The sequence below is a fragment of the Palaemon carinicauda genome, chromosome 6 (assembly GCF_036898095.1).
Source record: "Palaemon carinicauda isolate YSFRI2023 chromosome 6, ASM3689809v2, whole genome shotgun sequence".
Taxonomy (NCBI): domain Eukaryota; kingdom Metazoa; phylum Arthropoda; class Malacostraca; order Decapoda; family Palaemonidae; genus Palaemon; species Palaemon carinicauda.
In genome coordinates this window covers 164,133,377-164,157,651 of record NC_090730.1, presented here as the reverse complement: position 1 = coordinate 164,157,651, position 24,275 = coordinate 164,133,377, and the positions used below count along the sequence as shown (strand labels likewise).

General features: G+C 42.9%; 1 protein-coding gene across 1 annotated transcript in view; it reads right to left on the bottom strand.

The window, feature by feature from the left end:
• Elp3 (elongator complex protein 3) overlaps positions 1-24,275 on the bottom strand; it is a 46,473-nt gene continuing 22,198 nt past the window's right edge. Inside the window, exons 7-11 of the mRNA XM_068374793.1 lie at positions 23,190-23,407; positions 22,414-22,546; positions 10,036-10,163; positions 2,246-2,427; positions 1-221 (exon numbers count right to left, since the gene is read on the bottom strand). Coding sequence (XP_068230894.1) covers positions 148-221; positions 2,246-2,427; positions 10,036-10,163; positions 22,414-22,546; positions 23,190-23,407 — 735 coding nt within the window. The 3' untranslated portion in view covers positions 1-147. The remainder of the gene's footprint in view (positions 222-2,245; positions 2,428-10,035; positions 10,164-22,413; positions 22,547-23,189; positions 23,408-24,275) is intronic.

The following is a 24,275-nucleotide window of genomic DNA, read 5'->3' as shown; positions in this document are numbered from 1 at the left end:
CCACCTTGGAAATATATATTTCAGAGAAATCAATAAAATGGTTTTATCTGTACCATGCTTTACAATAAACAATATTCCATTAAAAACAAAAAACGTTCTATGAAGGAAAATCAGTATCAGAAGAGACAACCCTCAAGGCCGGTAAGTTCACAAGTTCTTAGACATGTAAGGCCCATCCAATTCATAGCCCAATTTTCTGTAGTAGTTACGGGTGCCTACACCTGAAAGCAGAATCAAATCAATTTTTAAACTGAGCTATAATTCTTTTCAAATTAATAGTACAAAGATATATACTGAGATAAGTTTTTATTGTTGATTCAGTTAAAAAAAAAAAAAAAACTTTTTTATTCTATGACCAGAAGTTACTATACTCAACGCAGCGAAAAATGGCCGCTATGTGAGGGTACTGTACCTGGTTTTATATCGATTCCGCCACTGGTCTCATGTCTCCACAGATCACCGGCCCACCTTCCAATCCCTCCCTTTACTCTCTTATTCTACTCCAATTTATCAACAATTCTCTATGCTTATCCATTCTAATACTTACTTGTTCATGTATTCACTTCTGTTTTTATATAACAAATATTACCCCGATTCCCTTTCATTTATTTTTATACTTTTTATTTATGGTGTTGCCCAAGTAAGGCATTTCTCTCCCACTCCCACACCACCGTCCCTACCATCCACCTCTCTCGTGCCTTTACCCTTCGTTCACACAACTCCAACCGACCACCCAAGAGGCTCATCTTTTCCTTTTATCATACTCTATTTCTTTTTCTTTCATGTCACCTTTTCACATCAGCCATGGCTTTTACCTCTTTCACTGCTTAGTCTTTTAAACTGTCCTTAGGCCTCCTTACCTAGCCCTAGAGCACACAAACTGCATCCCCTTCACCTACAGACTATCACACACTATACTGTACTCGCTTTGTGGGAAACCTTCCCTTTCCTTAATTCATTACCTATATCCCTAACATTTTTACCCTTCCTTTACCCAAAGGACACTGCTACTCTGAGCTAACACTTCCTTACTGCTATAAGATTTCTTCGTTCCCAAGGTAATTAAAATCAAGCTCCTTCTCTTCTATTAATAGTTTCTTTTTTATTTATTGCTGAAGTGTAAGTGTTACAGCTTGTGCGTAACGGTTACATCTTGCATATGACCATGAGAAGCCCTAGTCATGTGCCATGTTTAGGATGAGGGGGAACCTTTATACAGAAAACACACCTTGAATTATATCTCGATAGTGTGGAACAAGTTAGAATAATTTTGGAAATACTCTACACCAATTTATATATATATATATATATATGAGAGAGAGAGAGAGAGAGAGAGAGAGAGAGAGAGAGAGAGAGAGCAGGATTAGAGAAAGAACGTAAGCCGATAATCTGTGGAGATGTGACACCATTGGGGAGTACATTTAAACCTAGTGCCCTCCCCTATCGGCCATTTTTCACTACGCTGAGTATACTTTGCGCTAGAAACTAAAACATTTCTTTTTAACTTGAATAAAGGTTCAAATACCACTAGCATTCTTGGCAGTGAAATCTTAGGTAAACTTTAAGATTATTTCAGGAATACACTGTATATAGATGGTTGAGCAGAGTAAATGAAACAATGATTTATAATGTGAAATTTGAACTATACCTCTTTATGGTGGTGCACAGGGCCACATTGAGTACTATATATTAGATAATAAAGCTCCCAAAACGATAAACAAAGTACCAAATATCACACTAAATCTAATCTAATATGACTGGATCATATGTCATTTCAAAGCCTTTGAACTAGGGCCAAAACAACCACCCTAGAATTTTGTATTTAGGAGGAACAACTAGTGACCAGTACACTATGCTCACCATAACTGGAATGTTAGAATAGCTGTGAAAATTTGTGATTTTGGAAAAGTTTCTTAGTTGAAGATTCTGAAGTACAATACGTTTACAGGTCATATGACTGATGACCTTCCTTTTGTAAGGTATTTTTATAACGAGAGTAAACGTTTTAACAGATGAAAACAATTTATTTTGACTATTAGATTGTATACTATCAGCAGCAAATTTTGAACTACTTATATATACAATACCTATTTGGACATCTGAAAACCAAACCTATAATACAAAATACTATTCTCTCTTAGTTGACAGGTGCAGCATATGTTTTTCATGTGACCTAATAACAAATAAATTAAAACATTTCAAAACATTTCATGAGTGCAACTAAAATATTTGTAATTATTCTCACCTGATATCACAGCAATTTTGTTGGAACCATGTTCCTCCTTTGCAATTCTCTCAGCTTCCTCCATGAGCAGCATACCAAAGCCCTGATGCTGAAATTTCCTCGGATCGCGGGAACTGACGGGAACAACGGAGCCATATACGTGAAGCTCTCTTACAATCGAAACTCCATTAACTAATTCTGGCCTGTAAAGGATGACCCAAACGTCAGATTAAACATAGTACAATCATAATAATAATAATGAGAGAGAGAGAGAGAGAGAGAGAGAGAGAGAGAGAGAGAGAGAGAGATAATTCAGTTACTAGTATTAGAAAACCCAGTTCACAATAATCACTAATATTAACTTAACTGATTAATTTAAAGGACAGTTCACTTAGCTGGCATTTACATTAACTGTATCTTTGAAAATTAATTTTGTATGAAAAGCTAATCCATACATGATGGAAGACAAGTCAATACCAAATAATTTCATGACTATACAGTACAGTATAAATTCATCAATACTATACAAAAACAAGATATCAGGTGGATTTTTAAACAGGAGATTGACCAATTAATTCATTGACACGCTGATATAGTAAATGCATTTGAATATCAGAAAAATCCTAATTTGTATTGGAAATAATTGATTGTATGACTGTAAGCATTACCAAATAGAATAGTCTAATTGACTTCCAAACGGTGTAAAATACAGTAGAGCTCAAGAGATCAAATGCAGCTTAACTTTGAACAAATTGGAGTTGGTGTTAATTTTCAAAAACCCTTTTGACCCAGCAATAGAAGGATATTTGGATAGAACGGATAACAGCAACTTGCAAGACCTTGCATGGCTGAGATGTATATCACATCTGACCAGACAAAGGTTTTATGGTAGGGTACGATTTTCACAAAACAATCTCCTAGTAAACAACCAAAGAACATTACTATTAACTTAATTGGCTTATTTTAAATTCTGATAGACTGTTCAATATATTTATTCAAAATAAGGCCTAAGAAGTTAGTGGTGGTAGTAAAAAAAAAAAAAAAATTTAGAGAGAACTCTGATAGAAATGAGAAAGGAGATCATTGGAAAGCTGTAATCTAGCCAGAAAAACTTCTACCCAGACCACCAATTCTTCAAAACAGATAATGTGAAGATCGGTTTGCCTTTTATTTCAATCATTTATACTTTCATTTTTCTATGGTTTTATGCATGCAATACTGTAATATGGTGTAAAAATGCTTCATGAAAATATCCTTTGGGGTTTTGAAAAGATTATTTTAATTCATATTATTTATGAGAAAAAGTAATCACATTCAATGATCTTTTGGAACCAAGTTTAACCTCTGGGGTTCCTCTCCAAAGGGAAAAATAAAAATAATCCTAATAATATTTCTTATTTCTATAGACCTACTCATCAATGTTCATATTACTACTTCTCCAGAAGCTTGGTTTAATAGACAATGACCCCTAAAATTCTAAAATTTTAAAAAATTTTATTTTTATAATAAAATAAATTTTTGAATATACTTACCCGGTGATTATATAAGCTGCAACTCTGTTGCTCGACAGAAAACTCTACGTTAAAAATCCGCCAGCGATCGCTATGCAGGTAGGGGGTGTACTTCAACAGCGCCATCTGTCGTGCAGGTACTCAGTACTCAATGTAAACACAGAACTCAATTTTCTCCTCGGTCCACTGGGTCTCTATTGGGGAGGAAGGGAGGGTCCTTTAATATATAATCACCGGGTAAGTATATTCAAAAATTTATTTTATTATAAAAATAACATTTTTTAATATTAAACTTAGCCGGTGATTATATAAGCTGATTCACACCCAGGGAGGTGGGTAGAGACCAGCAATAATTGTTTACATTATTATGAGCTAAGGATTTTTTATTTCATTTTAGCAGTTATTCAAAATAACAAACATAAAATAAATAAGTACCTGGTAAGGAAGTCGACTTGAACAATTACTCTGCCTTTTTAAGTACGTCTTCCTTACGTAGCCTCGCGATCCTCTTAGGATGCTGAGTGACCCCTAGGAGCTGAAGTATCAAGGGTTGCAACCCATACTACAGGACCTCATCAAAACCTCTAATCTAGGCGCTTCTCAAGAAAAGAATTTGACCACCCGCCAAATCAACCAGGATGCGAAAGGCTTCTTAGCCTTCCGGACAACCCAAAAACAACAATAAAAAACATTTCAAGAGAAAGATTAAAAAGGTTATGGAATTAGGGAATTGTAGTGGTTGAGCCCTCACCCACTACTGCACTCGTTGCTACGAATGGTCCCAGAGTGTAGCAGTTCTCGTAAAGAGACTGGACATTCTTAAGATAAAAAGACGCGAACACTGACTTGCTTTTCCAATAGGTTGCGTCGATTATACTTTGCAGAGATCTATTTTGTTTAAAGGCCACGGAAGTTGCGACAGCTCTAACTTCGTGTGTCCTTACCTTCAGCAAAGCTTGGTCTTCCTCATTCAGATGGGAATGAGCTTCTCGTATTAACAGTCTGATAAAATAGGATAAAGCATTCTTTGACATAGGCAAAGATGGTTTCTCAACTGAACACCATAAAGCTTCAGACGGGCCTCGTAAAGGTTTAGTTCGTTTTAAATAAACTTAAAAGCTCTTACAGGGCATAAGACTCTTTCTAGTTCATTTCCAACCATAGGATAAGTTTGGAATATCGAACGATATTGGCCAAGGCCGAGAAGGCAGCTCGTTTTTGGCTAGAAAACCAAGTTGTAGAACATGTAGCCGTTTCGGATGAGAATCCGATGTTCTTGCTGAAGGCATGAATCTCACTGACTCTTTTAGCTGTGGCTAAGCATACCAGGAAAAGAGTCTTTAAGGTGAGATCTTTCAGGGAGGCTGATTGTAGCGGTTCGAACCTGTCTGACATAAGGAATCTTAATACCACGTCTAAATTCCAACCAGGTGTAACCAAACGACGCTCCTTCGTGGTCTCAAAAGACTTAAGGAGGTCCTGTAGATCTTTATTGTTGGAAAGATCTAAGCCTCTGTGACGGAAGACTGATGCCAACATGCTTCTGTAACCCTTGATAGTGGGAGCTGAAAGAGATCGTTCTTTCCTCAGAAGTAAGAGGAAGTCAGCTATTTGAGTTACAGAGGTACTGGTCGAGGATACGGATACTGACTTGCACCAGTTTCGGAAGATTTCCCACTTCGATTGGTAGACTCTAAGGGTGGATGTTCTCCTTGCTCTAGCAATCGCTCTGGCTGCCTCCTTCGAAAAGCCTCTAGCTCTCGAGAGTCTTTCGATAGTCTGAAGGCAGTCAGACGAAGAGCGTGGAGGCCTTGGTGTACCTTCTTTACGTGTGGCCTACGTAGAAGGTCCACCCTTAGGGGAAGTGTTCTGGGAACGTCTACTAGCCATCGAAGTACCTCGGTGAACCATTCTCTCGCGGGCCAGAGGGAAGCACCTAGCGTCAACCTTGTCCCTTCGTGAGAGGCGAACTTCTGCAGTACCTTGTTGACAATCTTGAACGGAGGGAATGCATATAGATCTAGATGTGACCAATCTAGGAGAAAGGCATCTATATGAACTGCTGCTGGGTCCGGGATTGGTGAGCAAAATATTGGGAGCCTCTTGGTCATCGAGGTTGCGAAGAGATCTATGGTTGGCTGGCCCCAGGTGGCCCAAAGTCTTTTGCATACATCCTTGTGGAGGGTCCAATCTGTTGGAATTATTTGTCCCTTCCGACTGAGACAATCTGCCATGACATTCAAGTTGCCTTGGATGAACCTCGTTACTAGTGATATGTCTAGACCTTTTGACCAGGTGAGGAGGTCCCTTGCGATCTCGTACAACGTCAGAGAGTAGGTCCCTCCTTGCTTGGAGATGTACGCCAAAGCCGTGGTGTTGTCCGAGTTCACCTCCACCACTTTGCCTTGAAGGAGAGACCTGAAGCTTTTCCAGGCCAGACGTACTGCCAGTAGCTCCTTGCAGTTGAAATGCATTGTCCTTTGACTCGAGTTCCATAATCCCGAGCATTCCCGACCGTCTAATGTCGCACCCCAGCCTACGTCCGATGCGTCCGAGAAGAGAACGTGGTTGGGAGTCTGAACAGTCAAGGGAAGACCCTCTCTTAGGTTGATATAGTCCTTTCACCAAGTCAGACAAGACTTCATCTTTTCGGAAACCGGGATCGAGACCGCTTCTAGCGTCTTGTCCTTTTTCCAGTGAAAAGCTAGATGGTATAGAAGAGGACGGAGGTGTAGTCTTCCTAGTGACACAAATTGATCCACGGATGACAGCGTCCCTACCAGACTCATCCACAGCCTGACTGAGCAGCGTTCCTTCTTCAGCATCTTCTGGATGGATAGCAGGGCTGGGGGCTGATCGTCTTGTTCAGCAACGTCCTCATCTGAAACTGATGAGGAAACGGCAACGGAGTGGGCAACGTCTGACTCGCTGAATCCGGTCGCACTGGTGGATGCGTGACGGAGCCGGAAGCAATATCATGGAACTGCTGCACAGACTGTGAACTGTCAACAACCATGGGTGCGCGAGGAAGTACAGCGTCAACCCGAAACTGTCTAGACCGTCTGGGTTGTGCAGTCAACACCCTACCGGGTTGCTGAGGTTGACGCACTGCGTCACAACAAGTCACCTCTGCTGGTTGTTGAACGTCCTGAACGTCAACAACCACCTCCGAGCGTCGCTTAACGTCAACGTGCGGCTGGCAACCCACACTGGGTCGCATCGGTGGAGGAACCACCTCAACTGGCAGACGCGAGTAGGTTACCTCAGCGTCAACAGGACGCACAACCGACCGGTTGGAAGGTTGTTGGCCAGAAGGTTCTTCTCCGCATTTAAGTCCTCTATCAAGGACGCAAGCTTGGACTGCATGTCTTGCAGCAAAGCCCATTTAGGGTCTACGGGAGCAGGTGTGGCAACAGACGGGGTTAGCGACTGAGGCGGAACCGTTTACCATCCCTGAAAGCCTTGTTATGCGTGACATAATAGTACAGCAAAACTTCAAAGGCTCGACAACAGCTGAGAAGTTGACCTGTAAACAACTTGGAGCGTCTCCTGGCTAGGCGCCAGGGAGAGTCTACCAGAATTGAGAAGTCTATCTGGGCAGAGGCATGAACTCCCAAGCCGAGAACTTCTCTCGTGTCATATCAGACTCTCGCTCTATAAACCAGTTTAAAAGAAGGGAAAGCAAAGGCTGTATCCCCCAAACTCCTCCTGGTGAAAAAACCAGTCGCCTAGCCAACGTAACGCTCTCTAGGAGAGCGAGAGAGCACTAGCTTAAAAACAACGGCTTCGAAGTAGCTAGGCCTAGTGTAAGTTCTGACGTTTAGGCGAACGAGGAGCAGCAGTTACAAGATCCGGACGAAGATCCTTAAAAAAATCATCATGATTTAATTAAAGTCCATAGGAGGCTAAGCAGCTTAAGGCTCCTCTCCATCTGACAGAGTCCTCAAGGGAATATCAGTAGGAGGGAGAACAGCAACTTCCTCATCTACAGGAACCTTGTCCGATAAAAGCTGAGTCTCTCACTGGTGCATTAGTAGCGGACCAGAACGCAACGTCATGTAACTGCTTGACAGTCTGTGAACTGTCAACAACTGAACTGTCAATCACAACAGGTGCGTGAGGACGTACAGCGTCCACTCGAGACTGCTTTGACTGCCTAGACTGAGCAGTCAAAACAACTCTAGAATGCGGAGGTTGACGCACCGCGTCAAAACAAAACAACTTAGACTGTTGTTGTACCTCGCGAACGTCAATGGAAGGTTCCGTGCGTCGCTGAACGTCAACATGCGGCTGGCAGGGTACACTGGAACGCATGGGTGGCGGGACTCTCTCAACTGGAGTGCGGCAGAAGGTCGCCTCAGCGTCCACAGGACGCACAACCGTGGTTGGTTGTAGGCTAGAGGTTGGTGCAGCGTCAACCTTCTCCGCACGAAAGTCCTGCATCAATGACGTTAACTGAGACTGTATGGTCTGCAGCAAAGACCACTTAGGGTCTACAGGAGCAGGTGCGGCAACAGACGGTGTGACTGCCTGATGCGGTACCGCTTTGCCTCTCTAAGGAGGTGAGCAGTCGTCGGAAGACTGCAGCGAGTCCGAACTGACCCAGTGGCTACAACTGGGCCGTTGGACTTGCGCGGAAGGGACCGACTTGCGCTTAAGAAGCCGCGAGACCTTGGTCCATGGTTTCTTACGAGAAACCTATTCCGCAGACGAGGAATAAATGGGCTCTCTCGTCTTTGTGTGGGTGGGGCGATCTTGGGTAGATACGCCCGAAACCACGGAGGGAACGTCTGTTCGCTGATTAAAGCCTCTCGAACCCTTTGGTCGTACGACATTGCTTCTCCCCTGGGCTTGGGAGCTTGCAAGAGGTCCCGGACTGGGAGGACGACAGGCACGAACAGACGAACCCTCGGACGCAACACTGTAATACTTTGCGCACTGTAACACTTTCATTAAAAGGTAGTAATTGCGAAATTAGTCGTATAATGCAAGCTCATAATACCAGCAAAAAACAGAAAACATATTTTAAGATAAAAAGAAAAATCAGTGGCTGGGAAAGAGACTAAACACTAGTTCATATAACTATGTTTTCAATCTCTCACCGCACATAGCCTGGGGACGAGAATAAAAAACCTAAAAACGTTTTATCCTTCCTCCCCGTACAGAGACTAGGGACGAGAGTAACACGAGAACAACGTTACCCGCTTGAACGGAACGTTTACTCTCCTCTCTCTCCCTCCGTCTCTATCTTTCTCTCTCTTTCTCTCTTGATTTCGCACCTAAGAGAAGAGCCCAATTATATATCGTCAAAAAAACATGTTATTTGACTAAAGGAAAAAACTGAAAGGTTTTTCAAATAAAAAGTTCCTTTAAATTAGAATTTAAAACATTTAAGCTAAGAAAGAATGAACAAAACGTCAGAATCGATTTACTCTTACTGCAAAGTGAAACCGTGATACACTCTCTCTCTATCGTAACGATAGAGCGCATGTTGAACGTCCTGAACGTCAACAACTGCGTAGCATAAAAAACTAAACGTTAGTTCATCTTTGAAAACAGTACGAAGACTATCAAAGAAAATCTTTCATAAAATATTACATTTAAAAAGTTTTAAATCCTTAGCTCTTTAAAAGCTAATTACGATATAAAGGGCTTAACGTTGATTAACTTCGGTTTCCAAGTTAGGACCGCCTACTCTCAGGAAAGTTCTATATAAACAAAACATTAAAATTATTTTTATATGTTGTGAAAACAAATCCAGTTAGCACAGCGAATTAGTAGGTCTTGCCGGTAGCCCGACAGAGAGAAAATTGAGTTCTGTGTTTACATTGAGTACTGAGTACCTGCACGACAGATGGCGCTGTTGAAGTACACCCCCTACCTGCATAGCGATCGCTGGCGGATTTTTAACGTAGAGTTTTCTGTCGAGCAACAGAGTTGCAGCTTATATAATCACCGGCTAAGTTTAATATTGAAAATTCCCAATTTCTTTTTCCTTCATTAAACACGTGCCTTTCATAAAGAATTATAGTGGTAAGTCCTCTTGCCTGAATTAGTTAATAGAGACCATTCATATCATGCAGCTTCTATCAAGTCTACACAAAATCTGATAAAAGTTGTCTTATGAACTCGTAAATTCACGTGACACATTCAGTACATGTAGTTTATATAAAAATCTAGTTTTATAAGAATTTGATTTTTTGTATTCCTCATATGAAAACTTACTAATCTACATTAATGACTAAAATATTCTACTTTATTTTTGCACATATGGAATTTACATATAATTCATTAACACACCTGAATGTTTGATCAGAGCACTTTCTCAAACGCAGAAGTCCTACCAAGATATCCTGTTCTGGATCCTCATATGACAGGAAAGTTTCCCATCCACCATTTGCTGTGTAGTCTCTTCTGATCAATTCAACCTGTTAAATTGAAAATAAATGATAATATACATATCTTCTATATAGCGTATGTCTTAAAAGAATCAAAATACATCTTCTTTTCTTCAGCTCTCTTTGTTGGGATTAAAAACCATGGAAGGAAAATCCATTTGTAAAATTGTTTCTTTTTAGATGCAAACCTGTCAATCATGCAATTTTCTTTAGCTAATGGTAGACAAACTATAAGCTAATATACCCGAAAGCCAAGGCTCTAGTCAATCAATTGGAAACTATTAGAAAACCATATCTTCATAGAGAGTAAAAAATAAATTGCAAATGTAAATGGGACAACTGATTCTTGGAATGAGAACATAACATCTTAACATTAAACCTCTTGAAATCTTATAAATGTATGAGAGGAAGAAGTGGATACTGATTACAATAAATCTTTCAAAGGTAAAACATGACCAGCTGTTACTCCACTCCATAGGAATTTAACCTATCCATTTATGATTTTCATCTCTAAATCCAGTAAAGGCATAAAAAAATCAAAGAGCATATGTAATGTTAGGCTAAATTATACATGGACGTAGAAGAATGAGCATGGTGCAGAGCATTTGCTGAATAAGAATTTTCTAAGTATGATCCTGAAAAATTATGTGTTGAGCGTGACCCAAAATACAGACATTAGTTGCTGTGAAGTATAGTGCAACTCAGAAAGGAACAGGGGTGATTTTTAATACAGGGCACTAATTGGAGTTGTGTGATCTGCAGAGGCAAAAGTGTGATGTGCAGCAGACAAAAAAATTCTTCAAGAGATTCCTAATAAATCCAGTTAATTTTCCTCTACCTGGCTGTGCAGGGCAGCAGGGCAGAGCACAGATAACTCTTTGGCTTGCTATACTATACAAAGAAGGCTTAAACGAGAATTTCAATTCTGATAAGCTTGTTGTTAACAACTACTATAAAAAAATAATAAATATGGAGTTTTTATGATAAAACAAAGTTTTATGAATACTTACCTGGCAGTTATATATACATAGCTAATAATCTCTATTTCGGCAGAATTTTTCTAAACGTGGCAACCGCCTTGTGGTGGTTGGGTGGTAACACCCGTTAAAGGGTGGTAGGAGGAATCATTCCCGTTTTCTGTTCTTCAGTTCATCTATGCCCGACCTGTCTCCTGAGGGGAGGTGGGTGGGCCTTCGAATGTATATATAACTGCCAGGTAAGTATTCATAAAACTTTGTTTTATCATAAAAACTCCATTTTTATGAATAGAACTTACCTGGCAGTTATATATACATAGCTGATTAACACACTTGGAGGAGGGTGATAGACAGTAAACATCGTTGGGGAAACAACCAAAAAAGCTGTAGGATAAATAAAAAACACCTTGATTCCTTACCTGCTAAGGTAGCTGACTTCAAAGGTTCCTGCCTCTTGAGTCACTTTCCCTTAGGAGTGTGAGCCAGGATGTGACCTGCAGTGCTGAAAACACTCAATTGAGTCTGTCAACGGGGTGAGACCAACAATCTGACTAGACTTCAGGACTACCTATTGCCCAAAATAAAAACTGCAACCTTACCAAACCAACCACCTAACATTTGCAAAGTAGATAAAAATTATCTAACTAGACTGAGGTGACTGTACACAAGTCGAAGTCCTCAGACAACCAATAAAAAACACCAACCTACGCACAAGTATACAAAACTAAGGTTGAGGGGAGGTAGTAACTCCTTTGCCTAATACAGAAGCCGTAGCTACGTATGGGCCCAAGGTATAGCATTTCTCATAATCCACTCTCACCTCTCTGAGGTAATGAGAGGCGAACACAGAGTTGCTCCTCCAGAATGTCGCATCCATAATTTGACGGAGCGACATGTTCTTGTGGTAAGCAAGCGAGGTCGCAATGGCTCTCACTTCGTGAGCTTGCACTTTTAAAAGTCCGAAGTGTTCCTCCTCACACAAGAGATGCGCTTCTCTTATCACTTCCCTCAGGAAAAAGGACAAAGCGTTCTGTGGCCGCGGGGGCATATAAAAATTAGAATAGCGCCAACGTTATCCCTGCGTGTCGTAAGAGGCGACTAAAAGGGACGGGACGAGGGGGCTGGGAACCCCCTCTCCTGTAAAAAATTCCTGCGAGACATCGACAAGGAGATGGAGCTGGGGGGAGAGTGACTGCTCCCCGCACTCTAGTTTTGGGGTGTTTAAATGTGCGTGGATGTAGTACAATAGAGAGTAAAAGATGTGAGATTGGAAGTATGTTTAGAAGTAGAAGGATGGATGTATTGGCCTTGTGTGAGACAAAGATGAAAGGAAAGGGTGAAGTGATGTTTGGTGAAATGTCTGGTAGAGTGTCTGGGATTGAAAGGGGAAGAGCGAGAGAGGGTGTGGCGTTATTGCTGAGTGAATGGATGACAGGTAAAGTAGTGGAATGGAAGGAGATATCATCTAGGTTAATGTGGGTAAGGGTTAGGTTGGGTAGGGAATGTTGGGCGTTTGTCAGTGCGTATGGGCTAGGTAGTGAGAAAAGTGAAGAAGAGCGGAATGAGTTCTGGAATGATTTAACTAGGTGTGTAGAAGGACTGGGTAGAAGGAATTATGTAGTTGTTATGGGTGACTTAAATGCTAGAGTGGGCGCTGGAGAGGTAGAAGGTGTCATTGGTAAGTATGGCGTACCAGGTGAAAATGAGAGTGGTGAGAGACTGGTAGACATGTGTGTTGAACAAGAGATGGTAATAAGTGCTAGCTTCTTTAAAAAGAAAGATAAAAATAAGTATACATGGGTAAGAGTGGCAAATGGAAGAGTAGTAGAAAGGGCATTAATGGATTATGTGTTGGTAACTAAAAGAATGTTTGGAAGATTGAAAGACGTGCACGTGTTTAGGGGTATGGCTAACGGTATGTCTGATCATTTTTTAGTGGAAGGAAAATTAGTTGTAGCAAAAGAGTGGGGGAATAGAGTAGGTGGATGTAAAAGGGAGGTAGTGAGGATTGAAGAGCTAATAAAACCGGGGGTAAAAAGTAAATATCAGGAAAGGCTGAAAATGGCATATGATGAGGTGAGAGTAAGAGAAACTGGTAATTTAGAGGAGGAGTGGAAGTTAGTAAAAGAAAATTTTGTTGGGATTGCAAGTGATGTATGTGGCAAGAAGGTTGTTGGAGGCAGCATGAGGAAGGGCAGTGAATGGTGGAATGAAGGAGTGAAGGTGAAAGTGGAAGAGAAAAAGAGGGCTTTTGAAGAATGGCTGCAGAGTAATAGTATAGAGAAGTATGAAAAATATAGAGAGAAAAAGGTGGAAGTAAAGCGCAAGGTACGTGAGGCAAAGAGGGCAGCTGACCTGAGGTGGGGTCAGGGATTGGGTCAATCATATGAAGAGAATAAGAAGAAGTTTTGGAAAGAAGTGAAGAGAGTAAGGAAGGCTGGCGCAAGAATTGAAGAGACAGTGAAAGATGGAAATGGAAGGTTGTTAAAAGGAGAGGAGGCAAGGAAAAGGTGGGCGGAATATTTTGAAAGTTTGCTGAATGTTGAGGATAATAGGGAGGCAGATATAATTGCTGTTCCAGGTGTTGAGGTGCCAGTGATGGGAGATGAGAATGAGAGAGAGATAACAATAGATGAAGTGAGGAGAGCACTAGATGAAACGAGAGTAGGAAAAGCATCTGGTATGGACGGTGTGAAAGCTGAGATGTTGAAGGAAGGGGGTGTGACTGTACTTGAATGGTTGGTGAGATTGTTTAATATGTGTTTTGTGTTGTCAATGGTACCAGTAGATTGGGTTTGTGCATGTATTGTACCACTATATAAGGGTAAGGGAGATGTGCATGAGTGTTGTAATTCAAGAGGTATTAGTTTGTTGAGTGTAGTTGGAAAAGTGTATGGTAGAGTATTGATAAATAGGATTAAGGATAAAACAGAGAATGCAATCTTGGAAGTACAGGGTGGTTTTAGAAGAGGTAGGGGTTGTATGAATCAGATTTTTACAGTTAGGCAGATATGCGAGAAATATTTAGCAAAAGGTAAGGAGGTGTATGTTGCGTTTATGGATCTGGAGAAAGCATATGATAGAGTTGATAGGGAAGCAATGTGGAATGTGATGAGGTTATATGGAGTTGGTGGAAGGTTGTTGCAAGCAGTGAAAAGTTTATACAAAGGTAGTAAAGCATGTGTTAGAATAGGAAATGAAGTGAGTGATTGGTTTCCGGTGAGAGTGGGGCTGAGACAGGGATGTGTGATGTCGCCGTGGTTGTTTAACTTGTATGTTGATGGAGTGGTGAGAGAGGTGAATGCTCGAGTGCTTGGACGAGGATTAAAACTGGTAGGCGAGAATGACCATGAATGGGAGGTAAATCAGTTGTTGTTTGCGGATGATACTGTACTGGTAGCAGACACAGAAGAGAAGCTTGACCGACTAGTGACAGAATTTGGAAGGGTGTGTGAGAGAAGGAAGTTGAGAGTTAATGTGGGTAAGAGTAAGGTTATGAGATGTACGAGAAGGGAAGGTGGTGCAAGGTTGAATGTCATGTTGAATGGAGAGTTACTTGAGGAGGTGGATCAGTTTAAGTACTTGGGGTCTGTTGTTGCAGCAAATGGTGGAGTGGAAGCAGATGTACGTCAGAGAGTGAATGAAGGTTGCAAAGTGTTGGGGGCAGTTAAGGGAGTAGTAAAAAATAGAGGGTTGGGCATGAATGTAAAGAGAGTTCTATATGAGAAAGTGATTGTACCAACTGTGATGTATGGATCGGAGTCGTGGGGAATGAAAGTGATGGAGAGACAGAAATTGAATGTGTTTGAGATGAAGTGTCTAAGGAGTATGGCTGGTGTATCTCGAGTAGATAGGGTTAGGAACGAAGTGGTGAGGGAGAAAACGGGTGTAAGAAATGAGTTAGCGGCTAGAGTGGATATGAATGTGTTGAGGTGGTTTGGCCATGTTGAGAGAATGGAAAATGGTTGTCTGCTAAAGAAGGTGATGAATGCAAGAGTTGATGGGAGAAGTACAAGAGGAAGGCCAAGGTTTGGGTGGATGGATGGTGTGAAGAAAGCTCTGGGTGATAGGAGGATAGATGTGAGAGAGGCAAGAGAGCGTGCTAGAAATAGGAATGAATGGCGAGCGATTGTGACGCAGTTCCAGTAGGCCCTGCTGCTTCCTCCGGTGCCTTAGATGACCGCGGAGGTAGCAGCAGTAGGGGAGTCAGCATTATGAAGCTTCATCTGTGGTGGAAATGTGGGAGGTTGGGCTGTGGCACCCTAGCAGTACCAGCTGAACTCGGTTGAGTCCCTGATTAGGCTGAAGGAACGTAGAGAGTAGAAGTCCCCTTTTTGTTTGTTTCGTTGTTGGTGTCGGCTACCCCCCAAAATTGGGGGAAGTGCCTTGGTATATGGATGGGTTCTTGGAAAGGGGCTTCTGAGGATCTTTCACAGAACACCACAGGGAGCTAGAAGAGCCTCTCACATTTTTCGTGCGAGACAAGTAGGTCTTGAGGGCTCGTACTGGACAGAGAAGCCTCTCTTGCTCTTGACCCACTAGGTTGGTCAAGTTAGGAACCTCAAAGGTCCTTGGCCAGGGCTTAGAAGGGTTCTCGTTCTTAGCGAGAAAGTCTAATCTTAAGGCACAAACTGACCCATTCAGATTGAAGCCTACCTGTTTTCCAATTGCATGGACTTCACTGACTCTTTTAGCTGTTGCTAAGGCCAAAAGAAAGAGGGTTTTCTTGGTAACCTCCCTAAGGGGAGCCTGTGAGATGGGCTCAAATCTCTTGATGCACAGAAATTTAAGAACCACATCAAGGTTCCAAGAAGGGGGCTTTAACTGGGTCTGCTTGGTCGTCTCAAAAGACTTCAAGAGGGCATGAAAGTCCTTATCGCGAGACAAGTCCAAGCCTCTATGCCGACAGACAGAAGAGAGCATACTTTTGTACCCCTTGATAGTGGACACAGCTAGCTTAGCGTCCTGCCTGAGGTACAACAAGAAATCCGCAATCTGGCTCACAGAGGTAGTGGATGAGGAAATCTTGTGCTTCCTACACCAAGCTCTAAAAGTCTCCCACTTGGACTGGTAGACCCTCTGCGAAGAGACCTTCCTCGCTCTGGCGATAGCTTTCGCAGCTTGCGCTGAAAAGCCTCTCGATCTGACGAGCTTCTCGATAGTCTGAAGGCAGTCAGATTGAGAGCGAGGGGGTTTTGATGATATCTCTCGAAGTGGGGTTGTCTGAGCAGATTTGGACTTGCAGGGAGGCTTCTTGGAAAGTCCATCAACAAGTCCACCACCTCCGTGAACCATTCCCTCATCGGCCAGAACGGAGCTATCAGGATCATCCGTCCCGAATTGAGGAGAGCGAATTTCCTGACTACCAGATTGATGATCTTGAACGGGGGAAAAGCATAAGTGTCCATCCCCGTCCAATCCATCAAAAAGGCGTCTACTGCTATTGCCTCCTTGTCCGGAACTAGGGAGCAATAGATGGGGATCCTCTTGGATAAGTTGGAGGCGAAAAGATCGATGAGGGGTCTCCCCCACAGCCTCCAGAGACTCTGACAGACCTGTTGGTTGAGGGTCCATTCTGTGGGAAGGACCTGCCCTTTCCTGCTGAGCATGTCCGCCCTCACATTCTTCTGTCCCTGAACAAACCTCGTCAGCAGGTTTATCCTGTTCTCCTTCGCCCAAGAAGGAGCTCTCTTGCTGTCTCGAACAGAGACAGAGAGTGAGTCCCTCCTTGCTTCCTGATGTAGGCAAGAGCTGTGGTGTTGTCTGAGTTGACCTCCACAATCTTCCCAGACACCAAGTCCTTGAAGGCCTTTAGCCCCAGAAAAATGGCCATCAGCTCCTTGTTGTTGATGTGCCATCCCAGCTGAATTCCTTCCAAATAGCCTGAGACCTCCTTGCTTCCTAGCGTTGCCCCCCAGCCTGACTCTGATGCGTCTGAAAACAACACTAGGTCTGGGTTCTTCTTGTGTAAGGAGATCCCTTCCCCTAACAAGGTTGGGTCCAGCCACCACTTCAGAAGATTCTTGACTTCTGTTGGAATGGGGAAGGAAAAGGAGTCTTCCTGCATCTTTCTGTTCCACGTCTTCGAAAGAAAGTGCTGAAGAGGCCTTAAGTGGAGTCTCCCCAGAGAGACAAACTGTTCGAGGGAGGATAGAGTCCCCAGCAAACTCATCCACTCCTTCGCTGTGCACCTCTTCTTGTCCAGGAAAGTTCTGACTTTTACGAGACACTTGGTCTGTCTTTCCTGAGAGGGAGAAGCCCGAAAAAGAACTGAATTCAGAACTATCCCCAAATAGAGAATAGTCTGATTCGGTCTGATCTGAGACTTCTCCCTGTTGATGACCAGGCCTAGATCTTGAGCCATCATAAAAGTCTTCCGTAAATCCTCCAGACATTTCTCCCTCGATCGTGAACGAATCAGCCAATCGTCCAGATAGAAGGATATCCTTATCCCCTCCTGATGCAGCCAACCTGACACATTCGCCATTATCCTGGTGAAGACTTGAGGAGCCGTGCTGAGACTGAAGCAAAGAGCTCTGAATTGGAAGCACTTGCCCTGCATTACAAATCTCAAGTACTTCCTTGAAGTCGGATGGATGGGGACATGGAAATACGCGTCCTGCAAGTCGAGGGACACCATCCAGTCCCCTGGACGTACTGACGCCAGCACCGACTGAGTCGTCTCCATGGAGAACTTTGTCTTCTCCACAAAGACGTTGAGAGAGCTGACATCCAGGACGGGTCTCCATCCGCCCGAGTTCTTGGGGACCAGAAACAGGCGATTGTAAAAGCCTTGGAAGGATAGATCCCGAACCGGTTCTATCGCTCCCTTGTCTAGCATTTGGTCGACAAGGTCTATTAGGGCCTTCTGCTTCCCCGGATCTGAGTACCGGGCTACTAAGGCCAGCGGAGCATCTGCGAGAGGAGGTTTTTTCAGAAAGGGGATCTTGTATCCTTCCTTGATGACTGAGAGGGACCAGGTGTCCGCCCCTCTCCTCTTCCAAGACTGCCAAAAACCTGATAGTCTTGCGCCTACTGTCTGGAGGAGACGAACTTCCATTTTCTGTAGCGAGGTCTGAAAGAACCCCTGGTAGATCTTGGTCCTGATTCTTGCCTTCTCCCTCTAAAATCTGGTCTTGAAGTAGTCCTGCCCCGAAAGGGCTGCTGGAATCTCCTTTCCTCCCGTTTCGAAGAAGAAGGAGGGGCTGCCAAGGGCTTACGAGCAGAACGAGATAAAAGGTCTTGGGTGGCTTTTTGGGCCAGAGAAAGCGTAATGTCATTAACCAGGGACTCGGGAAAAAGATGTTAAGAGAGGGGGGCGTAAAGAAGCTCAGACTTTTGTGCAGTGGTAACAGACCTAGAAGCAAAAGAGCAAAGCAGAGCTCTCTTCTTTAGGATCCCCGCTGAGAACAGCGCAGCCAACTCATTCGCCCCATCTCTGAGGGCCTTGTCCATACAGGACATAATACTGGTAAGGTCCCTAGATCCTTCCATCTGGTCAGTTTTCCTTGCGAGAGTCCCAAGCGACCAGTCTAGAAAACTAAAAACCTCAAAGGCTCTAAAACTACCTTTGACGAGATGATCCACCTCCGACATCGACCACATGACCTTGGCTGAGTTGAGAGCATGCCTTCTAGCAGAGTCCACTAAGCCAGAGAAGTCACCCTTGGAGGAGGAAGGCACTCCGAGACCCAAAGGTTCCCCAGTTGCATACCACATACCCGCTTTTGAAGCAAGACGAGCTGGTGGAAACGAGAAGGAAGTCTTAACTGCTTGTCTCCGCTCCTTCATCCAGTCATCAATCTTTGTAAGAGCCTTCTTTGCGGAAATAGACAGTTTCATCTTGATGAAGGCCGACTGTTTCTTGGCCTTCTTTCTGTTGAATTGGGACTGAGGAGATTGAGGGGCAGCAGGTTGGAATTCCTCTCCAAAAAGTTCAAGAAGGGAGCGAGAGAGAACTTTGTAATCTCCCGCAGCGTCGGCAGGATTATCATCGTCATCAGAAACATCCTCGAGGTCCTGATCTACATCTGCAATATCCTTCGAACGAGAAGAAGGTTCCTTAGAACCCGACAAGGGCAAATCAAAGGCATCGTCCTGCAAAAGACGGGTTGCATCCTGGAGTCCAGCGCTAGAAGAATCCTTGGAACGAGAGGCAGTATCGTCCCGAAGAGGCAGGCTGGTATCGCCCTGGCACCGAGAACGAGAGGCAGAGTCGTTCTGATGTCGAGAGCGAGAGGCGGTATCGTCCTAGCGTCGAGAACGAGAGGCGGTATCGTCATGGCGTCGTGAACGAGAGGCGGTATCGTCATGGCGTCGAGAACTAGGGTCGGTATCGTCGTGGAGTCGTGAACGAGAGGAGGTATCGTCGTGGCGTAGAGAACGAGAGGAGGTATCGTCGTGGCGAAGCGAATGAGAGGAGGTATCGTGCTGGTATCGTGAACGGGAGGCGGTATCGTCTTGGCATCGAGAACGAGAAGCAGCATCGTTCGATAAAGTATCGTCTTGGTATCGAGAACGAGAAACCGTATCGTCCTGGTATCGAGAAGAAGTATCGCCTTGCAAAAGCACACATTCCTCATCCTGGCGTAGAGAGGGAGAAGTTCTCTTTAAAGAAGAACTCCGTTCTCTCTTAGAAACAGACTTCTTAATAGGTAACGAGTCGTCTTTACGTCTGTCAGACTGGGCGTGAGGGTGGCTAAATGCTTGCATTAACGTAAAAAGTTGTTCCTGCATGACAGACATAAAGGATTTAGCAACATCAGCTGGGTCTTGCGGCCCCGAAGGGGAGGGCTGACAAATAACACTCGTAGAAGGGGGAGGATCTTCGGCAGTAGGCTTCCGCTTCGCCCTTTTCACAGGCACGGAGTCGAAATCATCCTCCGACGGACAAGGTTCATAACTGCTAGAACCAGGAGAGAAAGAACGAGACCGTTCGTCGCAGTTCCATCTCCTCTTAGTAGGTCTTGAAGCTTCAAACTTCCATTTACTTCTGGACGAATTCGGAGAAGAAAACAACACATCCGACACATCTTTCCCGTGACGGTCAAGAGCAGCCTGGGAATCGACAACAGGACTGTCTGAGGCGACGGCTGACCGAGGGTACGTACCTCTCACCCCCTTTCGGTCATCGACGTACCTTCTCCCTTGGTCCTGGGAGCTTGGTAGAGGTCTAGGCCTAGGGTAATGACAGGTTCGGTCAGTCACCACCTCCACTGCACTAACACAAGCACTTACACTTTCCTTACCTTTAAAGGCCTCCAGTTGTTCTTTAATGCCCTTCAACTCGGCAGCCAGGCTAGCGTACCGAGGGTCATCCGTAGATACGGATCCTGTAGGAGGTGCAGGAGTTACTAACTCAAGGGAAGGATCAACTTCCAAAGAGGAATCAATTATAGGTTCAATAGATAAATCTACACTAAGTTCGTCTTCCTTACCACTAACAGACTTAGACTTAGACCTAGAAGCTCTCCTAACTCTATCGAGCTCTAGTTTACGCACATAACGCTTCATAATCAACCAATCTTTCTCATCCAAAACTTTACATTCCCCGCATCTATTATTAAGGGCACAAACAAAACCCCTACAATTCGAACACACGGTGTGAGGGTCTACCGCCATTTTTGGTAGTCTCACCTTACATTCCTCATTCGCACAGACACGGTAATGACTTTTTTCACTCATAATGAAAACAGCAAAAAAGCTAAGAGATAACAAAAAACACGATCGCCAAAACCCCAATTCAGAGTACTGTACTTCACCAAAAAAGCAGACTGGTACACCGAGCAGGGAAAGCGAAGAAAAACTCTTAATGACGGACCAACGTGTTGTCGATCCGGCCGGCAGAGATAAACTGAAGAACAGAAAACGGGAATGATTCCTCCTACCACCCTTTAACGGGTGTTACCACCCAACCACCACAAGGCGGTTGCCACGTTTAGAAAAATTCTGCCGAAATAGAGATTATTAGCTATGTATATATAACTGCCAGGTAAGTTCTATTCATAAAAAGATACTTTTCAAGATGCTTTTGGAACAAATTTGTTTAGCGGAGAGAGGCCAATGATCAGTCTCAAGCCCCCCCGTTGACTTCTCCACAGGGAAAAGCTGATTGTAGATGCCCGGAGACTCATCTTGAATGACTTCGAACATGTTCTTCTCCAACGCCTCTTCCACCTCTGTCCACAAGGCCAGGCTTTCAGTGATGTTGGAAGATCGAATGGAAACTTTATCGGTGAGATGTTGGGGAACGACATTTTTGAAAGGGTAGTAAGTAACTCGCTACCAATGGCTTGGCCACGTGTCTCTGTCAGGTTGACCAACGGCGAGACAGGCATCCTCCTACTCAAAGCTGTGGGAAAGGAGGACCACCAGCATCAACGTGTTTCACTCCCTTCCCTCTTCCTATTGGCCCCTCCTTCCTGAAGGAATCATGTTGGGGAGCTTGAAAGGGCTACGCATGCACAGACTCTTTCAAGGAAGAGGCTGGAGGCAGTGCTAAATAATCAATTCAGCATTGTCAAAAGTATTGCCAGGAATGACACCAGAGAAGACTTAGCCTTCCCGCTTCTCAAAGAATACTCCTGCCTTTAATGGGCGGCCCTGATCTACATTCGGCATACGGGGATAACTGCAAACAATTGTGCCAGTGAGTGGATCTGTTACTGGTTTAGCTATAAACTAATGCAGTTTCCATCCTCCATTTGTATTTCTGCCTTGTTTCATTATTAACACAAAGCCAATATCGAACATTTAAAAAGAATGAAAAAAAGATTAAACACCTGTGGATAGATTGTCCATATTCGTTGCAGTCCAAGACAAAAGTGTAGAGTGGGTTTGGCTACCATCCATGGCTGATCACTTATTGTTAATACCTTGTATACGATTTCAACTTATTTTTCAAGCGGCTATAAAGACATTCAATATTTTAAAAGACAAAAGGTTTGCATTTATGTAAGAACAGAACAAATTTCAACCATTTATCATCTACAAGGGTACCACTTTCAAACAATTCCCTACAAAGGAAATTTTAGATACAAAAAGTGGTTTCCAGCATCCCTTTGACCCAAACTACATTACTTTCTGACTTATAATTTTCAGTGATCACTGAGGACTCCTTTCACTTAACTATCCATATTCTAAATTTACTTTGTTCCAATCTAATTTCTTACCTACAAACCAATTCTACAGGAAAAACCTACAAGACTACGAACGTGACTTATAGATCTCAGTCATTTTTCATTCATTTAATAATCAATAGTTTACCAAACCTTACACATACAATACAGAGAATTTCTACTTACTTCATATGGCCGGACCTTGTTGTGAATTTCTTGAATTCCAACTTCACGTGTGCGGACATCTCTGCACACAGTTCCCAGATCTTTCATGCGGGCCAGTGCCAACTCTCTCAAGTTTCCATGTTCAACACCAGAACTACAAATATAAGCATTTATACTTAGTAACTTCACATATCTGACCATAATTTTCATTTTCACTTATAAGCTAATTTATGCAAAAGAATATTGAAGTTGTAAGATCTTTACATGAAAACATTTATTATTTCCATCAATTTCACCTGATGTTCACAGTGCTTCTCTCTCGAAGCTAGATAAAAGCCAGCGTCTACCCTAAAACTGGCAGTTGATGGCAATTACTTCAGGGTGGATGTGCCATAGCTCCTTTGTCTTTACAGTTCTCTCATCTAGTTTACATCGTTTGGATCGTTGTTCTACCCGTGCTTTAGGTTTTTTGTGATTTAAATTATTTGATACAGATTAATAGGGTACTTTCTAGAATTGCTATGAATTCCTGTACTCTTGATGCAGAAGTTAAGCTTAGAGCTAGTGTCACACCTCAACCAGGAACATTTTGTCAAAAGATGGCAATTTTATAGATTAAAAATAATGCCTCAAAGGCTTAGACCTGCCTAGATACCAACCTAGCAATGCAAGACTGTTGTTGGTCTTTATCTTGGAGCCTGAAAGAAGCTTTTGACAGCAGAATGGGCATTTGTAAATGAATGGGTTTAGAAAAAAAAAAAAATTCCAAGAAATATTAACAGAATAGTACAACTTACCTTACTAATGGCATGGGGATGTCCCTCTGAACTCGGTACACACGCACCCAAGGAGGTATAAGCGACAGAATGGTAGCAACCAAGTCGACCAGTGTATTAGGTGGGTAACTCTTGTATCGTCCAGTTTTCCAAAGTTCATACAAACCGGTACCTCTTATAACTAGTGTCGGGTAGATCTTTAAACCATCTGGTCTAAATGCAGGATTTTCAAAAAATTCCTGAAGGAAATATCAGAAATAAAACACTTGGACATACTGTACATACATACATACATATACCAAGGCACTTCCCCCGACATCAAACAAATGAAACAAAACAGGGGACTTCTCCTCTCTACATTCCTCCCACCCTGACACTTGGACATAAAAATGAAAATTAATTCTTGCAATGAGATGTACATCCAGCTTTAAATTAGTACAGTAGAGATCAATATAGCATGCATAAAATACAAGAGAAATCAGAATCAAGTATGTTATAATTGTAAGAAAATACTGTGAAGTAGTAGAGAAATACAAGAAAACATGTATTTAAGATGTCACATGATTAAAGCCTTTAACAAGTGTGTGTTTTCAACACAATACCTGATCCAAGATTAGATCTACAAGCATCCATAACTTCTTTGATTGCTTTACTTTAAGCATGTGATGTACTTGATTGATAGTGTGAGCTCTTTAATAAATGTAGCATATTACTTCTTTTTCATAAAATGTTATTTTCATTAGTAAAATAAATTTTTGAATATACTTACCCGATAATCATGTAGCTGTCAACTCCGTTGCCCGACAGAAATCTACGGACGGGATACGCCAGCGATCGCTATACAAGAGGGGGGTGTACTCACCAGCGCCATCTGTGGTCAGGTACTCCAGTACTTCTTGACAACACCACCTCAATTTTTCCCTCGGTCCACTGGTTCTCTATGGGGAGGAAGGGTGGGTCAATTAAATCATGATTATCGGGTAAGTATATTCAAAAATTTATTTTACTAATGAAAATAACATTTTTCAATATTAATCTTACCCGATAATCATGTAGCTGATTCACACCCAGGGGGGTGGGTGAAAACCAGTGTACATGTTAATCAAG